Consider the following 18,424-nt stretch of genomic DNA (forward strand, 5'->3'; position numbering starts at 1 on the left):
CCCCTGCTCAGCAGGGGATCCATGTGTCGTTGCCATGGGAGCCGAGGCCCTCAGCTGTGCTGGAGACCTGTCCTTTCTCTTCTCTGCCCAGCCCCCAGCAGAGGAGGCCCCAGCCCTGCACGCTTGTCTGCATGCATGGGGGCAATGGCAGACACCTGGGGAGATGTCTTCTGTAAGCTGTGAGCTCCTTGAGAGCTGGGTCCAGGTCTCTAAAGGGTTATTTCTGCAGTACCTAACAGATGAAAATCCCATGTCTACACATAGGGATGGAGGGAAGAGCCAGTGAGTGCGTGCGTGGGTGGGTGGGTGGATGGATGGGTGGAAATGAGTGGATGGATAAGTGGGGGTGAGTGAGTGGATAGATGGATGGATGGGATGAATGTATGGATGGAGGTGAGGGAGTAGATGGAAATATGTGTGGAGGAATGAGTGGATGGATGGGTGGGTGGATGGAGGGATGGGACAAGTAAGTGGATGGGTGGGTAGATGGATGCAGGGATGGAGAGATGAGTGATGGATGGGTGAATGGGTGGATGGATGGAAGAGCAGGTGGGTGGATAGGATGACTGGAAGAGTAGCTGGAGGGATGAGAGTTGATTGGATGGGTGGGTGGATGGATGGAAGAACAGGTGGGTGGATGGATAGGATGATGGATGGAGGAATGGATGAATGGGTGGATGGACGGTAGCTAGGTGGATGAGATGGTGGGTGGGTGGAATGGGTGGATGGACGGTAGCTAGGTGGATTAGATGGTGGGTGGGTGGAATGGGTGGATGGACGGTAGCTAGGTGGATGAGATGGTGGGTGGGTGGAATGGGTGGATGGACGGTAGCTAGGTGGATGAGATGGTGGGTGGGTGGAATGGGTGGATGGACGGTAGCTAGGTGGATGAGATGGTGGGTGGGTGGAATGGGTGGATGGACGGTAGCTAGGTGGATGAGATGGTGGATGAGTTGGTGGGTGGATGGAGAGGTGGATGGATGGTAGGTGGGTGGATGGATGGGTGGATGGATGGTAGCTAGGTAGATGAGACGGTGGGTGGATGGAATGGGTGGATGGACAGTAGCTAGGTGGATGAGATGGTGGATGAGATGGTGGGTGGATGGATGGGTGGATGGATGGGTGGATGGACGGTAGCTAGGTGGATGAGATGGTGGATGGATGGGTGGATGGATGGTAGGTAGGTGGATAGGATGGTGGGTTGATGGATGGGTGGATAGACGGTAGCTAGGTGGATGGGATGGTGGGTTGATGGATGGGTGGATGGACGGTAGCTAGGTGGATGAGATGGTGGGTGGATGGAATGGGTGGATGGACAGTAACTAGGTGGATGAGATGGTGGGTGGATGGACAGTAGCTAGGTGGATGAGATGGTGGGTGGATGGGTGGATGGACGGTAGCTAGGTGGATGAGATGGTGGGTGGATGGGTGGATGGACGGTAGCTAGGTGGATGCGATGGTGGGTGGGTGGATGGACGGTAGCTAGGTGGATGAGATGGTGGGTGGATGGATGGGTGGATGGGTGGGTGGATGGACGGTAGCTAGGTGGATGAGATGGTGGGTTGATGGATGGGTGGATGGACGGTAGCTAGGTGGATGAGATGGTGGGTGGATGGATGGGTGGATGGACGGTACCTAGGTGGATGAGATGGTGGGTGGATGGATGGGTGGATGGACGGTAGCTAGGTGGATGAGATGGTGGGTGGATGGACAGTAGCTAGGTGGATGAGATGGTGGGTGAATGGATGGGTGGATGGACGGTAGCTAGGTGGATGAGATGGTGGGTGTGTGGATGGGTGCATGGACGGTAGCTAGGTGGATGAGATGGTGGATGAGATGGATGGGTGGATGGACAGTAGCTAGGTGGATGAGATGGTGGGTGGATGGATGGGTGCATGGACGGTAGCTAGGTGGATGAGATGGTGGGTGGATGGACGGTAGCTAGGTGGATGAGATGGTGGGTGGATGGATGGGTGGATGGACGGTAGCTAGGTGGATGAGATGGTGGGTGGATGGACAGTAGCTAGGTGGATGAGATGGTGGGTGAATGGATGGGTGGATGGACGGTAGCTAGGTGGATGAGATGGTGGGTGTGTGGATGGGTGCATGGACGGTAGCTAGGTGGATGAGATGGTGGATGAGATGGATGGGTGGATGGACAGTAGCTAGGTGGATGAGATGGTGGGTGAATGGATGGGTGCATGGACGGTAGCTAGGTGGATGAGATGGTGGGTGGATGGACGGTAGCTAGGTGGATGAGATGGTGGGTGGATGAGATGGTGGGTGGATGGCTGGGTGCATGGACGGTAGCTAGGTGGATGAGATGGTGGGTGGGTGGATGGGTGGATGGACGGTAGCTAGGTGGATGAGATGGTGGGTGGGTGGATGGGTGGATGGACGGTAGCTAGGTGGATGAGATGATGGGTGGGTGGACGGTAGCTAGGTGGATGAGATGGTGGGTGGATGGACGGTAGCTAGGTGGATGAGATGGTGGGTGCATGGACGGTAGGTAGGTGGATGAGATGGTGGGTGGATGGATGGGTGCATGGACGGTAGGTAGGCGGATGAGATGGTGGGTGGATGGGTGGATGGACGGTAGCTAGGTGGATGAGATGGTGGGTGCATGGACGGTAGCTAGGTGGATGAGATGATGGGTGGATGGACGGTAGCTAGGTGGATGAGATGGTGGGTGGATGGACGGTAGCTAGGTGGATGAGATGATGGGTGGATGGACGGTAGCTAGGTGGATGAGATGGTGGGTGGATGGACGGTAGCTAGGTGGATGAGATGATGGGTGGATGGACGGTAGCTAGGTGGATGAGATGGTGGGTGGATGGACGGTAGCTAGGTGGATGAGATGATGGGTGGATGGACGGTAGCTAGGTGGATGAGATGGTGGGTGGATGGACGGTAGCTAGGTGGATGAGATGATGGGTGGATGGACGGTAGCTAGGTGGATGAGATGGTGGGTGGATGGACGGTAGCTAGGTGGATGAGATGGTGGGTGCATGGACGGTAGGTAGGTGGATGAGATGGTGGGTGGATGGATGGGTGCATGGACGGTAGGTAGGCGGATGAGATGGTGGGTGGGTGGATGGGTGGATGGACGGTAGCTAGGTGGATGAGATGGTGGGTGGGTGGATGGGTGGATGGACGGTAGCTAGGTGGATGAGATGATGGGTGGGTGGACGGTAGCTAGGTGGATGAGATGGTGGGTGCATGGACGGTAGGTGGATGAGATGGTGGGTGCATGGACGGTAGGTAGGTGGATGAGATGGTGGGTGGATGGATGGGTGGATGGACGGTAGCTAGGTAGATGAGATGGTGGGTGGATGGATGGGTGGATGGACGGTAGCTAGGTGGATGAGATGGTGGGTGCATGGACGGTAGCTAGGTGGATGAGATGGTGGGTGCATGGACGGTAGCTAGGTGGATGAGATGGTGGGTGGATGGATGGGTGGATGGACGGTAGGTAGGTGGATGAGATGGTGGGTGGGTGGAATGGGTGGATGGACGGTAGCTAGGTGGATGAGATGGTGGGTGGATGAATGGGTGGATGGACGGTAGCTAGGTGGATGAGATGGTGGGTGCATGGACGGTAGGTAGGTGGATGAGATGGTGGGTGCATGGACGGTAGGTGGATGAGATGGTGGGTGGATGGATGGGTGCATGGACGGTAGCTAGGTAGATGAGATGGTGGGTGGATGGATGGGTGGATGGACGGTAGCTAGGTGGATGAGATGGTGGGTGGATGGATGGGTGGATGGACGGTAGGTAGGTGGATGAGATGGTGGGTGGGTGGAATGGGTGGATGGACGGTAGCTAGGTGGATGAGATGGTGGGTGCATGGACGGTAGGTAGGTGGATGAGATGGTGGGTGGATGGATGGGTGGATGGACGGTAGCTAGGTGGATGAGATGGTGGGTGGGTGGAATGGGTGGATAGGTGAGTGAGTGAATGAGTGAATCAGTGAGTAGAACAGACTTTGTAGTTCACACGTTTTGCTAAAAATCAGAAAGTCAAAGTTAGCTCCCTACTTAGAAAGATCCACCTTTTTTCACAAAAGGAAGAACTGAAGCTCTTTTCCTGAGTAATCCCTGGGTTCTGGGAATTGGACACAGTCTGAGGCCAGAGGCACTGGAGTAGGAGGCAGTTACCCCAGGGCAGCGTCCAGCAGCCCCTCTGGGGCCAGTGCCGTGATGGTCACTTGCTGGACCGTCCTGGTCTCCACAGCGACGTTGCTGACCAGGTTCCAACCACACAGGCCCCTGGCCTGGGTGTTCTGATGTGACTCATCTCCCCCTACTCTAAGGGACCCTGAGGAACCTTTTTCACCACCACCCAGGGCCGCTGAGGTGAGGGCAGCTTGGGCGGGGTGGCAGCTGTCACTCTGTGATGTGACCAGCTATACTGTGCCTAACTCAGGGCTTACTATGAGAGACACCGAGATGAAGAGGGTGGCCTAGAAGGGGCTCACGTGGCTTCATGTAAAAGCCACCTCGGGGCTGGGCTCGGTGGCTCACGCCTGTAATCCCAGCACTTTAGGAGGCCGGGGCGGGTGGATCACAAGGTCAAGAGATCAAGACCATCCTGGTCAACATGGTGAAACCCCGTCTCTACTAAAAATACAAAAATTAGCTGGGCACGGTGGCGCGTGCCTGTAATCCCAGCTACTCGGGAGGCTGAGGCAGGAGAATTGCCTGAACCCAGGAGGCGGAGGTTGCAGTGAGCTGAGATCGTGCCATTGCACTCCAGCCTGGGTAACAAGAGCGAAACTCCGTCTCAAAAAAACCAAAGAAAACAAAAAACAGGTTTTGTTTTGTTTAACATTTAGGTCTCTCACACAAGATCTTAAAATAATTCCCTGGGAGCCTCAGACTGAGCTGTAGGCAGTGGCCAGGAGCTGCGGCCTGGCCCGGCCATCTGAGGCCTCCTGACTGTCCTCGATCCTGGGTAACCGGCTCCTTTAGAGGGAGTGGGAAGTGCTGGAGGACGCAGGGGGCTGGGATCTTCTCAGTATCTAAATGAGGAGAATGGGCAGGAGCACATGCTGGGCCAGGGCGGGGGAGGGGCACAGAGGGACCGAGTCACACCTGCTGGTCACTCCTGCCTGCCACCTGGATGCTCCCCATGGACAGGCGGCCTGGATCTGGCTTGTCACACGGTGGTTGGGAGCGATGGCTGCTCTTCAGGGCGTTTCTTCCCTTGTGTAAACAAGCAGCTCACGTAGCAGGCTCGGTGGCGAGGCGGTTTTGGGAGTGCGTATGTGGTGTGTGCCTCTGGTTGCGTTATGTATACTTGTGATGCCTGTCTGCACGTGTGTGTACGTGCTTGCATGCATGTGTACAGGGTATGTATATGTGTGTGACATGTGCACGTGGTTGTATGTGATATGGGGGGGGTGTGGTGTCCCCCCCACATTCAAATATGGCCCCACAGGTGGCACTGTCCTCCATCTGTCTCAGGGCCTCATCCCTTGCACCATCACCGTCTCCTGACCTCCACATGGCTCAGCTAGAGGGTTCTCCCAAGCACCACCTGCCTTCACGGTCCCTCCCGCACCATCTCACTGCCACCTTCCAGGGTCTGTGGCCTTCCTCAACAGTCCCTGGCCCAGACAGGCCCCCTCCCTCATGGGGCCAATCCTGGAGCAGCTGCTGCCACCCGGGCCATGGCATGGCAAGCCTGAGACCCCACACAGAGAGACTGCTCAGAGAGGCCGAGACTTCCTCCTCAGGCTCCTCACTCTTCCCTCTGAGAAGGGAGATGCTGGGTCCCCCATTTCACCCCACCCTGGCTGGCCCTTGGCAGGGGGGTGGCCACTGGACATGTGGCCCTCACCGTTTCCTGCCTCCCACTGTGTTCAGGACTGGCGGTCGGCCTGGACCCCCAGGGCTACGGAAACCCTGACTTCTGCTGGCTGTCCCTTCAAGACACCCTGATTTGGAGCTTTGTGGGGCCCGTCGGAGCTGTTATGATTGTGAGTGCGGGGCCTTCACAGGAGTCCGGGTGCCCCAAGCATGTGTCAGCTGGAAGGGATGTCCTGGCCTGGCTAGGGCCACCAACTCCTCTGAGCAGCCAAGGCGGGGCAGGAAGGGCCATTTGTGACAGGCCCCTCCCGGACCTCGCCCTCTGGATTTGGGTCTCGCGTCGTGTCCATGTGAGACTGTCTGCACCCAGCACCCAGGAGGGTCCTGCACAGGCAGGCTGGGTGTGGACAGGCGCGCTTCATCCTGCAGGCCAGGGATCGGGGCCTCACCCAGCTACCCCTCCCTGAGATGCAGGAGTGGGGAGCAGGGTGAGGCCTCAGGGGCTCTAGGCAGTTGGAGGGCTGTGGCGACAAGACAGAAGAGTTGGCCACCCGACATTGATCGACTTATCTTGTTTTCAGATCAATACCGTCATTTTTGTCCTATCTGCAAAAGTTTCCTGCCAAAGAAAGCACCATTATTATGAAAAAAAAGGGATCGTGTAAGTGGGGCTGAACGTGACCAGCGGGTGGGACCTGGTGTGGGGCTCATCCCACCAGCCACATTGGCTGGACCCTGAGACCTCCATGTCCAGTCTTTGTGCTGGGGTGGTGGGGCACGAGAACATATGGGCCTCGAGGAGGGCTGGGGGCAGCCTGGAGAAGTCCCGGGGCTCGAGAGAGGTTCCCACATTACATCTCTAGGGGCAGGGGAGGTTAGCTTAGGGGAGGGGGCTGGGGGAGGTTAGCTTAGGGGAGGGGGCTGGGGGAGGTCAGCTGAGGGGAGGGGGCCGGGGGAGGTCAGCCGAGGGGACGGGGGGCTGGCAGCAGCAAGCCCTGGGCCTCGGTCCCTCCCAGCTGGCACAGAAGCGTCCCACGTTAAGATGTGTTGTCAGCACTGGGCTGCTTGGAGTCATCAGAGTGGAGATGGGTGGGGCAGGAAAATGGAAGCTTCTGGTGGGTGATGAGGGTGTTGCTGGGGCTGCTGGAGTGGAGATCCCCTCCCCACCCTCAGAGGAGGTGAGTGGGACAGGAGCCAGCATGGAGAGAACCTCTAGTGTTCTAGGGAGGAGAAGGGACCTACTAGGCCCCCAAAGGGAGGACTCAGCACGGTGTCCAGAAGCCGTGATGGGGTCAGGAGGGGATGATAGGGGCATCTTTCAGACAACCAGGTAGCCCCTGGTGACCTGGCAGAGATGGGACTGAGCCAGGGATGGGCAAAGGGATAAGGCTTGAGCAGGGGCTGGGGGCCAGGAGGAGACAGCGGAGTCTGAAGGGGGTGGAGAGGGAGCGGTGGTGAGTGGCTGGGAGGCTGGATTTAGGGTGGCACAGGAGGGCGTGGCCTCGGCGGTTCCCCGTCTTCAGTGCCATCCCTGATCTGAGGACCTTGCGGCCTCTGTCACCCTGATGTGCTCCATCCCCTCTGAACCCTGGGAGGGAATTCACCTTTGTCATCCCCTTTTACAGATGGGGAGACCGAGGCAGAGCTCGGGAAGTGGTTCACAGGGTCACAGCTCGTCAAGGGCAGGCCTGGGTTCTTCCTCTCGCCCTCCCCAGGGCGTCTCACGGGAGCTAGCGCAGCCACGGGCATGGCTCAGGCCCCTGGCCTGGTGTCGCCGCCACGGCTCCTGTGTTCTTTCATTTGCTTCCTGATGTCACTCACCACTGTCCCCACTAACACGGTCTCTGTCTGCTTCCTGGATGAGCCGTGCCTGGCTAGGAGGGGAGGTCGGGAGCAAGGGGGATGAAGGCTGGGTGCACAGGTGGACAGATGGGTGGGTGGGCGCGCAGAGAGCTTGGCAGGAAGGGAGTGGGCAGGGGCGGGCGGCGGTGGGTACAGGGCTGACCCTGCCCTCCCGCAGCTCCCTGCTGAGGACCGCCTTCCTCCTGCTGCTGCTCATCAGCGCCACCTGGCTGCTGGGGCTGCTGGCCGTGAACCGCGACGCTCTGAGCTTGCACTCCCTCTTCGCCGTCTTCAGCGGCTCACAGGTAGGTGGCTGCAGAGTTGCCTGGCCGGGCTGTGATGCGAGGTGGTGGCAGCCTGCCGTGGCAAAGCAGCCCTGCCTGGGCCCTTCGTGGGGTCCTCCTGGGTCTGCGAGGACTCAGTCCCCTGTTCAGCCAGCGCAGGGGCCCGTGCCTCTTCCCCACTGTGTTTGGGGATGATGGCCCCAGGGCCAGGCCAGCATCTTCAGGGAGCAGAAATGGCCATTTCTGGGCCACTTCTAGAAATGACCACTTCAAGCGTTGCCTAGCAGGTGGACTTACGACACAGTGGGGACCCCAGAGAGCGCTGAGGACTGTGGGAGGCACACCCAAAAGACTGGCCCGAGCAGGGGCCCTCACTGCCTCCAGTGCAGGGGGCCTGGTGCAGGCATCTTGGTTTCTGAGCTTCCCCACCTGCCTCCCAGAAATCAGCAGTCCCTGAGAAGGGGGAGGCCTGGCATGTCCTGGGCCCCGAGGCCGAGGGTGTGGTGTGCGCTCGAGGCTCTGAGCCCCACTGTGCTGTGCTGGTGCCTAAGGGCAGGTGGACTGCTAGGGAGGCAGCACCAGGGCTGAACCCGCCATCCTCCCTCCAGGGCCCCTCCGTCCTCCTCTTCCACTGCGTGCTCAACCAGGAGGTCCGGAAGCACGTGAAGGGCGTGCTCAGCGGGAGGAAGCTGCACCTGGAGGACTCCACCACCACCAGGGCCATGCTGCTGACGGTACAAGGCATCGAGGGCCTGGGAGCTGGGCGGCACTGAGAGCGGCGGGGGCTCTGCGGGAGGAGGATGGAGCGTCAGCCGCAGCCCTGCGGCCTGTGTGACCTCGTTGGGGGGGGATGGCAGAGCCACCCACGGAGCATGGTGCCGCTGCCGGTCACAGCACCAGGAAGTGATAGAATCGGCCGGACAGGGCCTCGGTCGCATCCTAGCCCAGCTTTTCCAGGCCTTAGAAAGAGGGGGCCAGGCCACCGAGGACCCTGACCAGAAGCAGTGGCCGTAGCGAGGGAGGGCGGCAGCGTGGGCCGGGATGCGCTTCCCTCAGCTGCTGGAGGCTCTTGTTCACAGCGAGGGTTGACTGCTCTGTGTGCCGGGCAGGGGCCCAGCCAGGGTGTGGGTGTGGGGCACTTGCCGTGGGGACAGAGCCATCCCCGGTGGTGGTCATGTGGCCTCCACCCGGCAGTGACCAGCCCCTCCCCTCCCCCAGCGCTCCCTCAACTGCAACAGCACCTTCGGCGACGGGCCAGACATGCTGCGCACAGCCCTGGGCGAGTCCACCGCCTCACTGGACAGCACCATCAGGTCAGGCTCCTGCTCCAGGTGGGGGGACATGGCTCTCGAGCCCCCTCAGGCTTTGCCCCCACCGCCCCCACCTGTGTCCTGCCATTCAACTGATACCACCTTTCCCCCAGAACTTACCCCCACCTTCCCCCAGAACTTACCCCCACCTTCCCCCAGAACTTACCCCCACCTTTCACCCAGAACTTACCCCCACCTTTCACCCAGAACTTACCCCCACCTTTCACCCAGAACTTACCCCCACCTTCCCCCAGAACTTACCCCCACCTTCCCCCAGAACTTGCCCCCCACCTTCCCCCTCACCTTTCCCCTGACCTTTTCCCCAGAACTTCACCCCCCACCTTTTCCCCCTGCCTTCTCCCCCACCTTCCCCCCGACCTTTTCCCCCCACACTCGGGAAACTGTTTTGATGGGAACACAGAAGGGTAGGGGTAGAGAATCTTCCAAAGAACTTTTCAGCACCTCCTGTCCCACCCTCCCTGGCCTCTCTAGGGATGAAGGGGTCCAGAAGCTCAGCGTGTCCTCTGGGCCGGCACGGGGCAGCCGTGGAGAGCCAGACTCGTCCTTCTTGCCTAGAGGCTCCAAAGACCCCCCTGGTATGGCTTCCCTGGGGAGGGGAGGACCCCGAGGGTTGTTTGTCCCACGTCCCTTCCATCACTGGACTCTGCCCCTGGAGAAGTGCTAGCAGCCTCACCATGCTCAGCAGGGACCTGGCCCTTGGTGGGACCCCCTCACCTTCTGGGGCCTGAGCCTCACTGTCCCCCACCCGTCCACAGGCCACGATTCTGACTCGGATAGTGAGCTGTCCCTGGATGAGCAGAGCAGCTCTTACGCCTCCTCACACTCATCAGACAGTGAGGACGACGGGGTGGGGGCTGAGGATAAATGGGACCCGGCCAGGGGCGCCATCCACAGCACCCCCAAAGGTGAGTGCATGGGGCACAGTGGACCGCCCAGGCTGCGGACAGCAGGCTCCAGGCAGGCCTTGGCCGTGGCTGGGTCCCTGCCTCCCAGGACATGCCCAGCGGCACTGCTGTCACATGGAAGGACTGCCTGGGTTTGGGGAACTCTGGCTGGGCTCCCCCACAGCCTCTGGAGTGCTCCCCATGCCAAACCCCCAGGCAGAGGCAGGAAATCTGGGAGGCAGTTCTGTGGGCTGTCACTGCAAGGGCCAGGTCAGGTTGTGGGCATGGGAGGGCAGCCATGTGTGGTTACCGGTACAGATACAGCAGGGGGTGGGGGCCAGCCCAGTGACAGCCTTGCTGCCAGGACTCTCCCTCCTGGGCCTCAGTTTCCTCACCTTTAGGGTTCAGCCCTGCCAGGCCTGCAGGTCTGGGAGAGGCAGGTCAGAGCCCCCCAGGACCCGCCAGACCTGTCGCGCTCAGGGGCACAGCTCAAGTGGCAGTGCCCCTGCCTGCTGAGTGCCACCCTCGTGCCTCAGGGGACACCGTGGTCAACCACGTCCCAGCCATCTGGCCTGACCAGAGCCTAGGCGGCAGTGACAGTGAGGATCCTGAGGATCCCGGCAGCCAGCCCCGCCTGAAGGTGGAGACCAAGGTCAGCGTGGAACTGCACCTCGAGGAGCAAGGCGGTCACAGCAGCGAGCGCCCCCCAGACCGGGAGAGCGGGAGCATGGCCAGGCCTGCCAGCAGCCAGCCCCCGGAGCAGAGGAAAGGTGCCTGGGGAGGCCGGGGCTGCAGTGGGAGGCTGGAGGACCCAGAAGGGCCAGTCCCTGGTCTGGAGGTGGGGGTGGGGCTGGTGGGGCAGGTCCTGGGTGGGACAGACGTGGCCCTCTGGCCTAGCCCAGGGAACTGGGGAACGAGGAGGAAGTACAGAGGCTGAGGCTGGCTCTAACTCACGCTGCTCAGCAGCTGCCCCAGCAGCATCACCCGGACATGACCTTGCCCCGTCTCCTTCTTCCAGGCATCTTGAAAAATAAAGTCACCTATCCACCGCCACTGACGCTGACAGAGCAGATGCTGAAGGGCCGGCTCCGGGAGAAGCTGGCCCACTGTGAGCAGAGCCCCACGTCCTCATGCACATCCTCCCTGGGCTCTGGAGGCCTGGACCCCGCCATCACGGTCAAGAGCCCTGGGAGGGAGCCAGGGCGTGAGCACCTCAATGGGGTGGCCATGAACGTGTGCACCGGTAGCGCCCAGGCCGATGGCTCCGACTCCGAGTGAGTAGCCTGGGCCTCTGGGGTGGGGGTCACCCATTTCCCCCTTGTCCTGAGTCAGAGGAGAGAGGGGGCGCAGTGGTCAGGGACCTGGCACCCACCTCACCTGGAGCCCTGAGTGATGAGGGAGCCCAGGCAGCGATGGGGGGCACTGCAGCTGAGGTCAGGAGGATCCCCTGGAGAAAGGCAGACCCCCTATCCTGGGGGCACGTCGCAGGCCCCTGAGACTCTGAAGCCGCAGCCAGGATCTAAGGTGGAGGGCTTTGCATTGGATCAGCACTGTCCTGACCGGGACCTCTGGGACCCACCTTGTGGTTGAGGATATGGAGGCTCCCAGAATCCCTGGGTGAAGGGGGCAGGGTGGAGCTGGGATTCTGGCTCCAGACCTCTCCCTGTCGCTCCTCCCTCCCTCCAGACTCTTAAGGGAGAAGCCAGGTCTTTATAGGACGTCCCTCCCAAAAGTCACCGTAGAGATGACTGGTTTCTAACGTGAATTCCTCGTGCTCTGCTCAGAGACCAGCAGCACAGAGACCCACGGCTGGTCCTGGCCCCTCTCCTGCCTCCCGAGGGCAGCCACATCCAACATGAGCTTGCCCTCCCTGGATCCCCCAGACGCCCCCTCTCCCCTAATGGGGGGTTCCTGCCCCCGAGTGACCTTGGACCCCACCCAGCCGCTGCCCTCACTGACCCTTCACCTACTTGATGGCTTCTTCCCACGCGCAGAGGCAGTAATGAAACTTCAATTTGAACCATCAGGAAACCGTGAGGCAAGCCTGTCACCCCCACACAGGCTGCTGCGTCGCCGAGCCCTCGGACCTTGGAGCCTGAGGGGCCACTGCCTTTGGAGTGAAGTGGGCCCCGAGTGTGGTGGTCCCCACGGTGACAGCCCCCCGACTGCATCCACACACAAAGGTCTTGGCTCTCCCAGCAGCTCAGGATGTGTCAGACCTGGTAACAAGTGCCAAAGGCCACAGGCATGAGCGACTCGCGGACCACCAGGCCAGCACCGCTGGGTCCTAAGACTACAGACAGAGCCAAAACTGTGGGAGGGGCCCAGACCAGGCCCAAAGGCTGCCCGGAGTTCAGGGACATTGGGCAGAGACCAAAGACTGGTCCAGCACCGCCCGTGCAGGCATCTCACGGCAGTGCAGGGCCGTGGCCGGCAGCCCTTTGCAAAGACCGCTTGTCTTAAAGTTGCTTTGCTACGTGGAAAAGGTGTAGATACTTTTATATGTTTGTATGGGACTCCGAGGAGGTGAAACCTGTGTATATTTTGCATTTGTGCTGACTGTTGATCCCGAAGATCCATGGAATGATCTCTTGCTGTCTTCTGTGTAAAGATTGCACAGTTGTACTTGAATCTGGCATGTGTTGACAAAGCTGTCGCCCCAGTGGATTAAAGGTGGAAAATACGTCAGCAGTGGGGCTAAAACCAAGCGGTTCGAAGTCACACAACTGCCTTCGGCCGGAGAGCGAGGATGGCGTGCGCCCTCCCCACGGGGCCCCTGGGTCCGCACTGTGTTCGCCAGGCATGCGTTTGCCCTCTGCTGCTGTCTGTCCCAGCTGTGTGAATTCTAGACAGGGCAGTCCGGCACTGGGCAGCTGTGAGGAGTCCTGCTGAGGTCACTGTGGGGCACGGTTGCCACACAGCTGTTACTTTTCACCTGGTTGTCCCCTGACCCCCACCCTCTCCCTTCACCCCCTCCCAGGTGGCCCGGGAGCTGCAGATGGGGGTGGCTTTGTCCTTTGCTGCTGCTCCCAGTGAGACCTGCTACCTTAAAGTGTTGCAGGCTCCCGATTTGGGCAGAGGCGTGTGGTCTTCCAGGCTGTTCCGTCCCTCCTGCCAATCCTCTACCTCCTGGAGACTCAGAGGATCTCCAGGCAGGCAGGGGTCCCACCCCCCCCCCACCCCCAGAGTCTTACCGATTACTTCATTTTGCTTCAAATGGCCAATTGTGCAGAGGGACAAAGCCACAGCCACACTCTTCCATGGTTACCAAACTGTTTTTGGAAATTCACATTAGGGACGGGCCCACTGCAGGCAGTTGACACAGCGTGGCCCGAGGGGCTGTGGATCGGGGCCCAGGACTATTCAGACACGGTTTATTTTAGCATTTGTTCTTCAAATCAGGTGCCCAAATCAGTGATGGGCACAGCTGCTTCCTAATAGAAACCATAAAGTAGGGCGAAAATCAGGTGAAAGGCAGAGATGCCCACGCTCAGTTTTCAACTCTGCCCGGATGAAAATGTGAGCACTGTCAGCAGACGCCCGTGCTCGAGGAAGAGCGTAGCTGAAGACAGTCCAGGGCAGGAGGATGAAATGAGGGCCCACAGCCCTCACGCCTGGATGAGTTATTCATGTGCCTTACCAGGTGAGTGGTCTTTCGAAGATACAAAACTCCGGTTTTGTGCCCCTGGCGTTTCCTAAGTGCAGAAAGGTTTTGAAGTCTTAACGGTCCACTCTCACTGTAACGGGGTCTACCCCGAGCTGTAATTTTTTTGGTGGTTCTATTTTATATTCTCCACAGCCAGCATCATGAGGTGTCATTTTAAATTTGATCAGAACTGTTACCAAAAAACTGTCAGTTTGAGACAGGAAAAACGGAAACCTATTTTTATTACTTAAGACTTTATGGGAGAGATGAGACACTGGAGGGTTTTAACACGTGTATTTATTAATGTTCAAAACACTGGAATTGCAAATGACAAGAGTCTACAATAAATTAAGATTTTTGAATTTGTACATCCGCAGTGCTGGTTTTTCTCCATACACACCTGCCCCTCCCTGCACCCGAGGTGGCCATGGAAGGGACGGTCGATGGACGTGCCACTGAGCTGTCCAAGTCCGTGCCCCACTGGCCAGTGGAACCTGGAGTCCAGACTTTGTCCATTCCCTGGCTGGCCTGCCGGAGCCTCAGTGTGCGGTCCTCCTTCCGCATTTCCTGAGGTTCTTGAATCTGTAAATGCATGTCTCTCACCAAATTTCAGGAGGTTTTGCCATTACTTCTTGTTTTCTTGTCTTGCACTGATCTTTCTCCTTTTGCAGCTCCAGCTACTCAGATGTTAGATCTCGTGATGTTTTCCCACCGGTCCCCTAGGCTCTGTTCACCTTTCTTCATTCTTTTTTCTAATTGTTCTTCAGATTTGATTATTTCTGGTGCTCCATCTTCAAGTTCGCTGGTGTTTTTCCTCTGTCATCTTAATCCTGCTGCTGAACTCACCCAGTGAATTTTTTATTTCAAATGCTGTGAAGTTTTTAAATTTCCACTTGGTTCCTTTGTATTTCTCTGCTGGGCACGTCTAGTTTTCCATTCATTCCAAGAGTGTTCACCTTTACTTCATGAAGCATGGTTCTAAGGAGGGCTGCTGTGACTTCTGGGATCATCTGAACGTTTGAATGTCTTGGGGCTAAAATCTCTTTTCTGTTTGCATTTTCCCGGTTCTTTGTGTGCCGAGTGACTACAAGTTGAATCCTCACCTGTCAGGTGGAGTGTTAGACTCTGGGTTGTAAGTGTCATTTCATCTGTTTGTTTCAGCAGCAGGCAACCTGGTTAGGTCCTGACCCCTGGTTCTGTCTCCTTCCATGAGCTGCAGGTCCACCACCAGGCCAGCCCTAGAACTCAGCTGTTCTGGCTCATTGCCTGCACTCAAAGGCGGGTGAGCAGGGACGTGCATCAGCATGTGCAGAGGATTTGGGCGTCTGCTTCTCCAGTCCTCTCCTTGCTGGGATTTGCCCTGCATTTTCTCACTCCTGGGGTCCCTTTTCTTGGTTTCTCCCAGAGCTCTAGCCACCTGCACTGCCTCATGCTTCCACCCAGCAGGGCCCACCCTTAGGGAAAAGAAGTGACAGCAAAGAGATAGAAAAATGGGAGCCCCAACACTCTCCAGCCCACAGCACCCACATATCCCCAGGCCTCTCTGAAGTCCTTGCCTTGGTGCTGGCTGCACAGCACCACAGATTAGGGACACCCCCCAGGTCAAATCTGAGAAGAGTGAAGAAAACCTGGAACTCACCAGTGCCTCAGGTCATTTTTCAGGTTTTGCTTTCTCGGCAGGTCACCAGCTAATGTTTACATCCCAGAATGCTCAGTGGCTAATGTGATAGAGTATTTCTACCTCAACCCCAAAGCCATGATTAACAGGAAATATCAGAAGCATTTAAGAAAGAGAAAGCAGTCCAGGCAGCCCGGAGCAGGCCTGCCCATCAGCCAGGCCAAGGCGTCCACCTGAGGACCATCAAGTGCTCTGCAGTGCATCTGGAGGGCATCGGCGGCAGACGGTGGTGGGTGAGGGCAGAACAAGCCCCTCTGTGATCACGTTTCAACAGACAAGAGTGGACATGCTGTCCAAGCCACGGGGCGTCCAGACTCCCCAGCCCAGGTAACGGGTGACTACAGCTGCTTCAATCACAGCTTTTTAGCCTTGCCCTGACCTCCCCACCCTGGAGGCAAGGCTTGCTAAGACCCCCAGGAGGGTCAGGCACAGTGGTTCATGTCTGTAATCCCAACACTTTGGCTGCCTGAGGGAGGCGTTCAAGACCAGACTGAGCAACACAGTGGGAACCCATCCCTACAATTTTTTAAAATTAGCGGGGGGCCATCTCTACAAACAATTTTTATTTTTATTTTTATTTGGAGATGGAGTCTCCTCTGTTGCCCAGGCTGGAGTGCAGTGGTGCAATCTCGGCTCACTGCAACCTCCACCTCCTGGGTTCAAGCAATTCTCCTTCCTCAGCCTCCTGAGTAGCTGGGACTATATAGGCGCGCACCACCACGCCCAGCTAATTTTTTTTCTTTTCTTTTGTATTTTAGTAGAGACTGTTTTACTGTGCTGCGCAGGCTGTTCTCGATCTCCTGAGCTCAGGCAGTCCACCCGCCTCAGCCTCTGAAAGTGCTGGAATTACAGGCATGAGTCACTCCGCCCGGCCTCTACAATTTTTAGAAATTAGCTGCTAAAAATTAGCACAGTGGCTCATGCCTGTAGTGTTTTGGGAGGCTGAGGCAAGATCGCTTGAGGCCAGGAGTTTAAGACCAGCCTGGGCAACATAGCAAGACTGTTTCGAAAAAAATTCGAAAGTAGCTGGGTGTGGTAGTATATGCCTGTTGTCCCAGGTACTTGGGAGACTGAGGCGGGAGGATTGCTTGGGCCCAGGTCAAGGCTACAGTGAGCGCTGCTCACACCACTGCACTCCAGCCTCAGTAACAGCAAGACCTTGTCTTCTTGAAAAGATAAACTCCCCAAGGAGGAAAGGGCTTGGGCCGGGCAAGGCTCTGGCATGGGGTAGTGTGGGAGCCAGGGACTGGGCCGAAGGCAGGCTCAGGGTGTTTGAAGCCAGCTTAGGGCCTCGGGAAGGAGCCTCCTAGGTATGAGGCGAGGGGGCGCCGTCCTGGGACCTGCGTCTCACTTAGATCATCCTGGAAACAACATGGCGGAGAAGAGCACGGGCTTTGCTTTCATTTGTGTTATGAGCAGGGAGTAGGGAGGTATGAGCATCCAGCTCTTGACCCGGAAGATGTTTTTCTTCCTTTCCCTCCCCTTCTGTCATCATGGACAGGTGTGGCAAGTGGCTAAGGCCGGGCCACTGGGGGTGCCCATGCAGGCAGAAGGGGCACCTGCCTGCCTGTGCTCCTGGGGCACCCCAGGTCTTCAAAAGGTCATCTGAGGGACACAGCTTCTGGAGTGTGCCAGCCTTGGGTGCTGTGGAGGGTAGGAAAGAGGTCAGGAGACCAGCCCAGATCCTTGGCCCTCTGACCCCCTGGCCAACAGCTTCTGCTGAATCTGAGACATTGCGCCAAAGCCCTCCGGAGTTGGCCAGTGGCCTTGTGGGGGATGGGGCAGGCAATTGTGCCTTCTGCAGAGGGGAGCCCGGCCCGTCAGGAAGCTGTCGCCAGTGGAGCCTGGGGCCCAAGGGGCAGAGGCAGGTTTGTGCCCCCACTTCCTCCGTTGGCTGACACACAGGCCCTGGGGTTGGCAGGACAGTGGAGCCCACTGTTGGTTATGGAGGGCAGCCTCACCCCTGCTGACCTGGTGCCCACGCTACCTCCTGCCTGGCCACCCCACCTCCTCTTGCTCATGTTCCTGTGACCTGGGAGGGCTGGCCTAGGCAGAGCAGTGAGCACCAAGGAGGGTCTCCCATCCTCAGTTCTCAGGCTGGAGGGCCAGCCACAGCCATAAATCAGGGGAAACCTGAGCCCAGGGAGGCTCAGTGCTGGGCTGAGCCGGCAGAACAAAGGCAGCACTTCAGCTGAACGGAGGATCCCCAGGGGCCTGTCTGGTCCCATCGGCCAGCACTCTACCTGCCTGGTGGAGCTGGGGCCTGCCCCTGTCCCCCCCCCACCCCCCCACCACAGCCCTCCCCAGCAAGGGCTGCTACAGCTCCACCCCAAGCCCCATTTCCTCACCTGGAGCACGGCAGGTCTCAGAAGCTGCCTGCGGGTTCTGGCCCACTCTTCACCCTCAGGATACTCCCGGGTGTATGGGGCTAAGCTACAAGGCAGGCTGCCCCAGGTCAGGATACTCAGTGGGGAGACAGGCAAGGTCAGAATGGATGCTGGGCCCCATGACAGTCCTCATCCTGAGGCACCAGCAAGAACCTAGGGCATCTGGGCAAGGCCCTCTGGGTACCATCCAGCTCTCCAGACCACAAAGAGAAGGAAACCCCACCTGCTCGGGCCACCACCCAGGCATCAACTTGTTCCACGGCACCTGCCTTAATACAACCCTTCCCTCCACCTGCCATCCTCATCTAAACCCTAGAGCCTCCCTGCCCTACCCACTCCCCTCCTGTGTTCTGGACAGCAGCGGCCAGAGGAGTCTCCTCTGCAGGTGTACACTGGCTCACAATGCTCCTGTCTCTTAACCACGTTCAAAAGGAAGCCCACTCCCCGCTACAGCTCCTAGGCCTTTCATGCTGTGGGGCCAGAGGGCCTGGTCCCCCCCCAGCACCCCGAAGTGGGCTAAGGGACTGCGGCCAGGCTGAGACTCCAGGGTGCATGTGCATGG

General features: G+C 58.5%; 1 protein-coding gene across 5 annotated transcripts in view; it reads left to right on the plus strand.

Moving 5' to 3' along the window:
- Window positions 1–14,163, plus strand: part of CELSR1 (cadherin EGF LAG seven-pass G-type receptor 1) — a 182,386-nt gene extending 168,223 nt beyond the window's left edge. For 3 of the 5 annotated variants that reach the window (XM_035281089.3, XM_078343462.1, XM_078343453.1), the window contains 10 exons: window positions 5,868–5,980; window positions 6,392–6,471; window positions 7,831–7,957; window positions 8,545–8,670; window positions 9,155–9,249; window positions 9,739–9,842; window positions 10,023–10,172; window positions 10,688–10,921; window positions 11,170–11,425; window positions 12,146–14,163. In XM_035281089.3, the coding sequence (XP_035136980.3) occupies window positions 5,868–5,980; window positions 6,392–6,471; window positions 7,831–7,957; window positions 8,545–8,670; window positions 9,155–9,249; window positions 9,739–9,842; window positions 10,023–10,172; window positions 10,688–10,921; window positions 11,170–11,425; window positions 12,146–12,170 (1,310 nt within the window). In that variant the 3' untranslated portion in view covers window positions 12,171–14,163. The remainder of the gene's footprint in view (window positions 1–5,867; window positions 5,981–6,391; window positions 6,472–7,830; window positions 7,958–8,544; window positions 8,671–9,154; window positions 9,250–9,738; window positions 9,843–10,022; window positions 10,173–10,687; window positions 10,922–11,169; window positions 11,426–12,145) is intronic. The other 2 variants (XM_054242314.2, XM_078343456.1) reach the window with 1 other exon arrangement.
- Window positions 14,164–18,424: the final 4,261 nt, after the last annotated feature.

Source organism: Callithrix jacchus, chromosome 1 (genome assembly GCF_049354715.1).
Source record: "Callithrix jacchus isolate 240 chromosome 1, calJac240_pri, whole genome shotgun sequence".
Classification (NCBI taxonomy): Eukaryota; Metazoa; Chordata; class Mammalia; order Primates; family Cebidae; genus Callithrix; species Callithrix jacchus.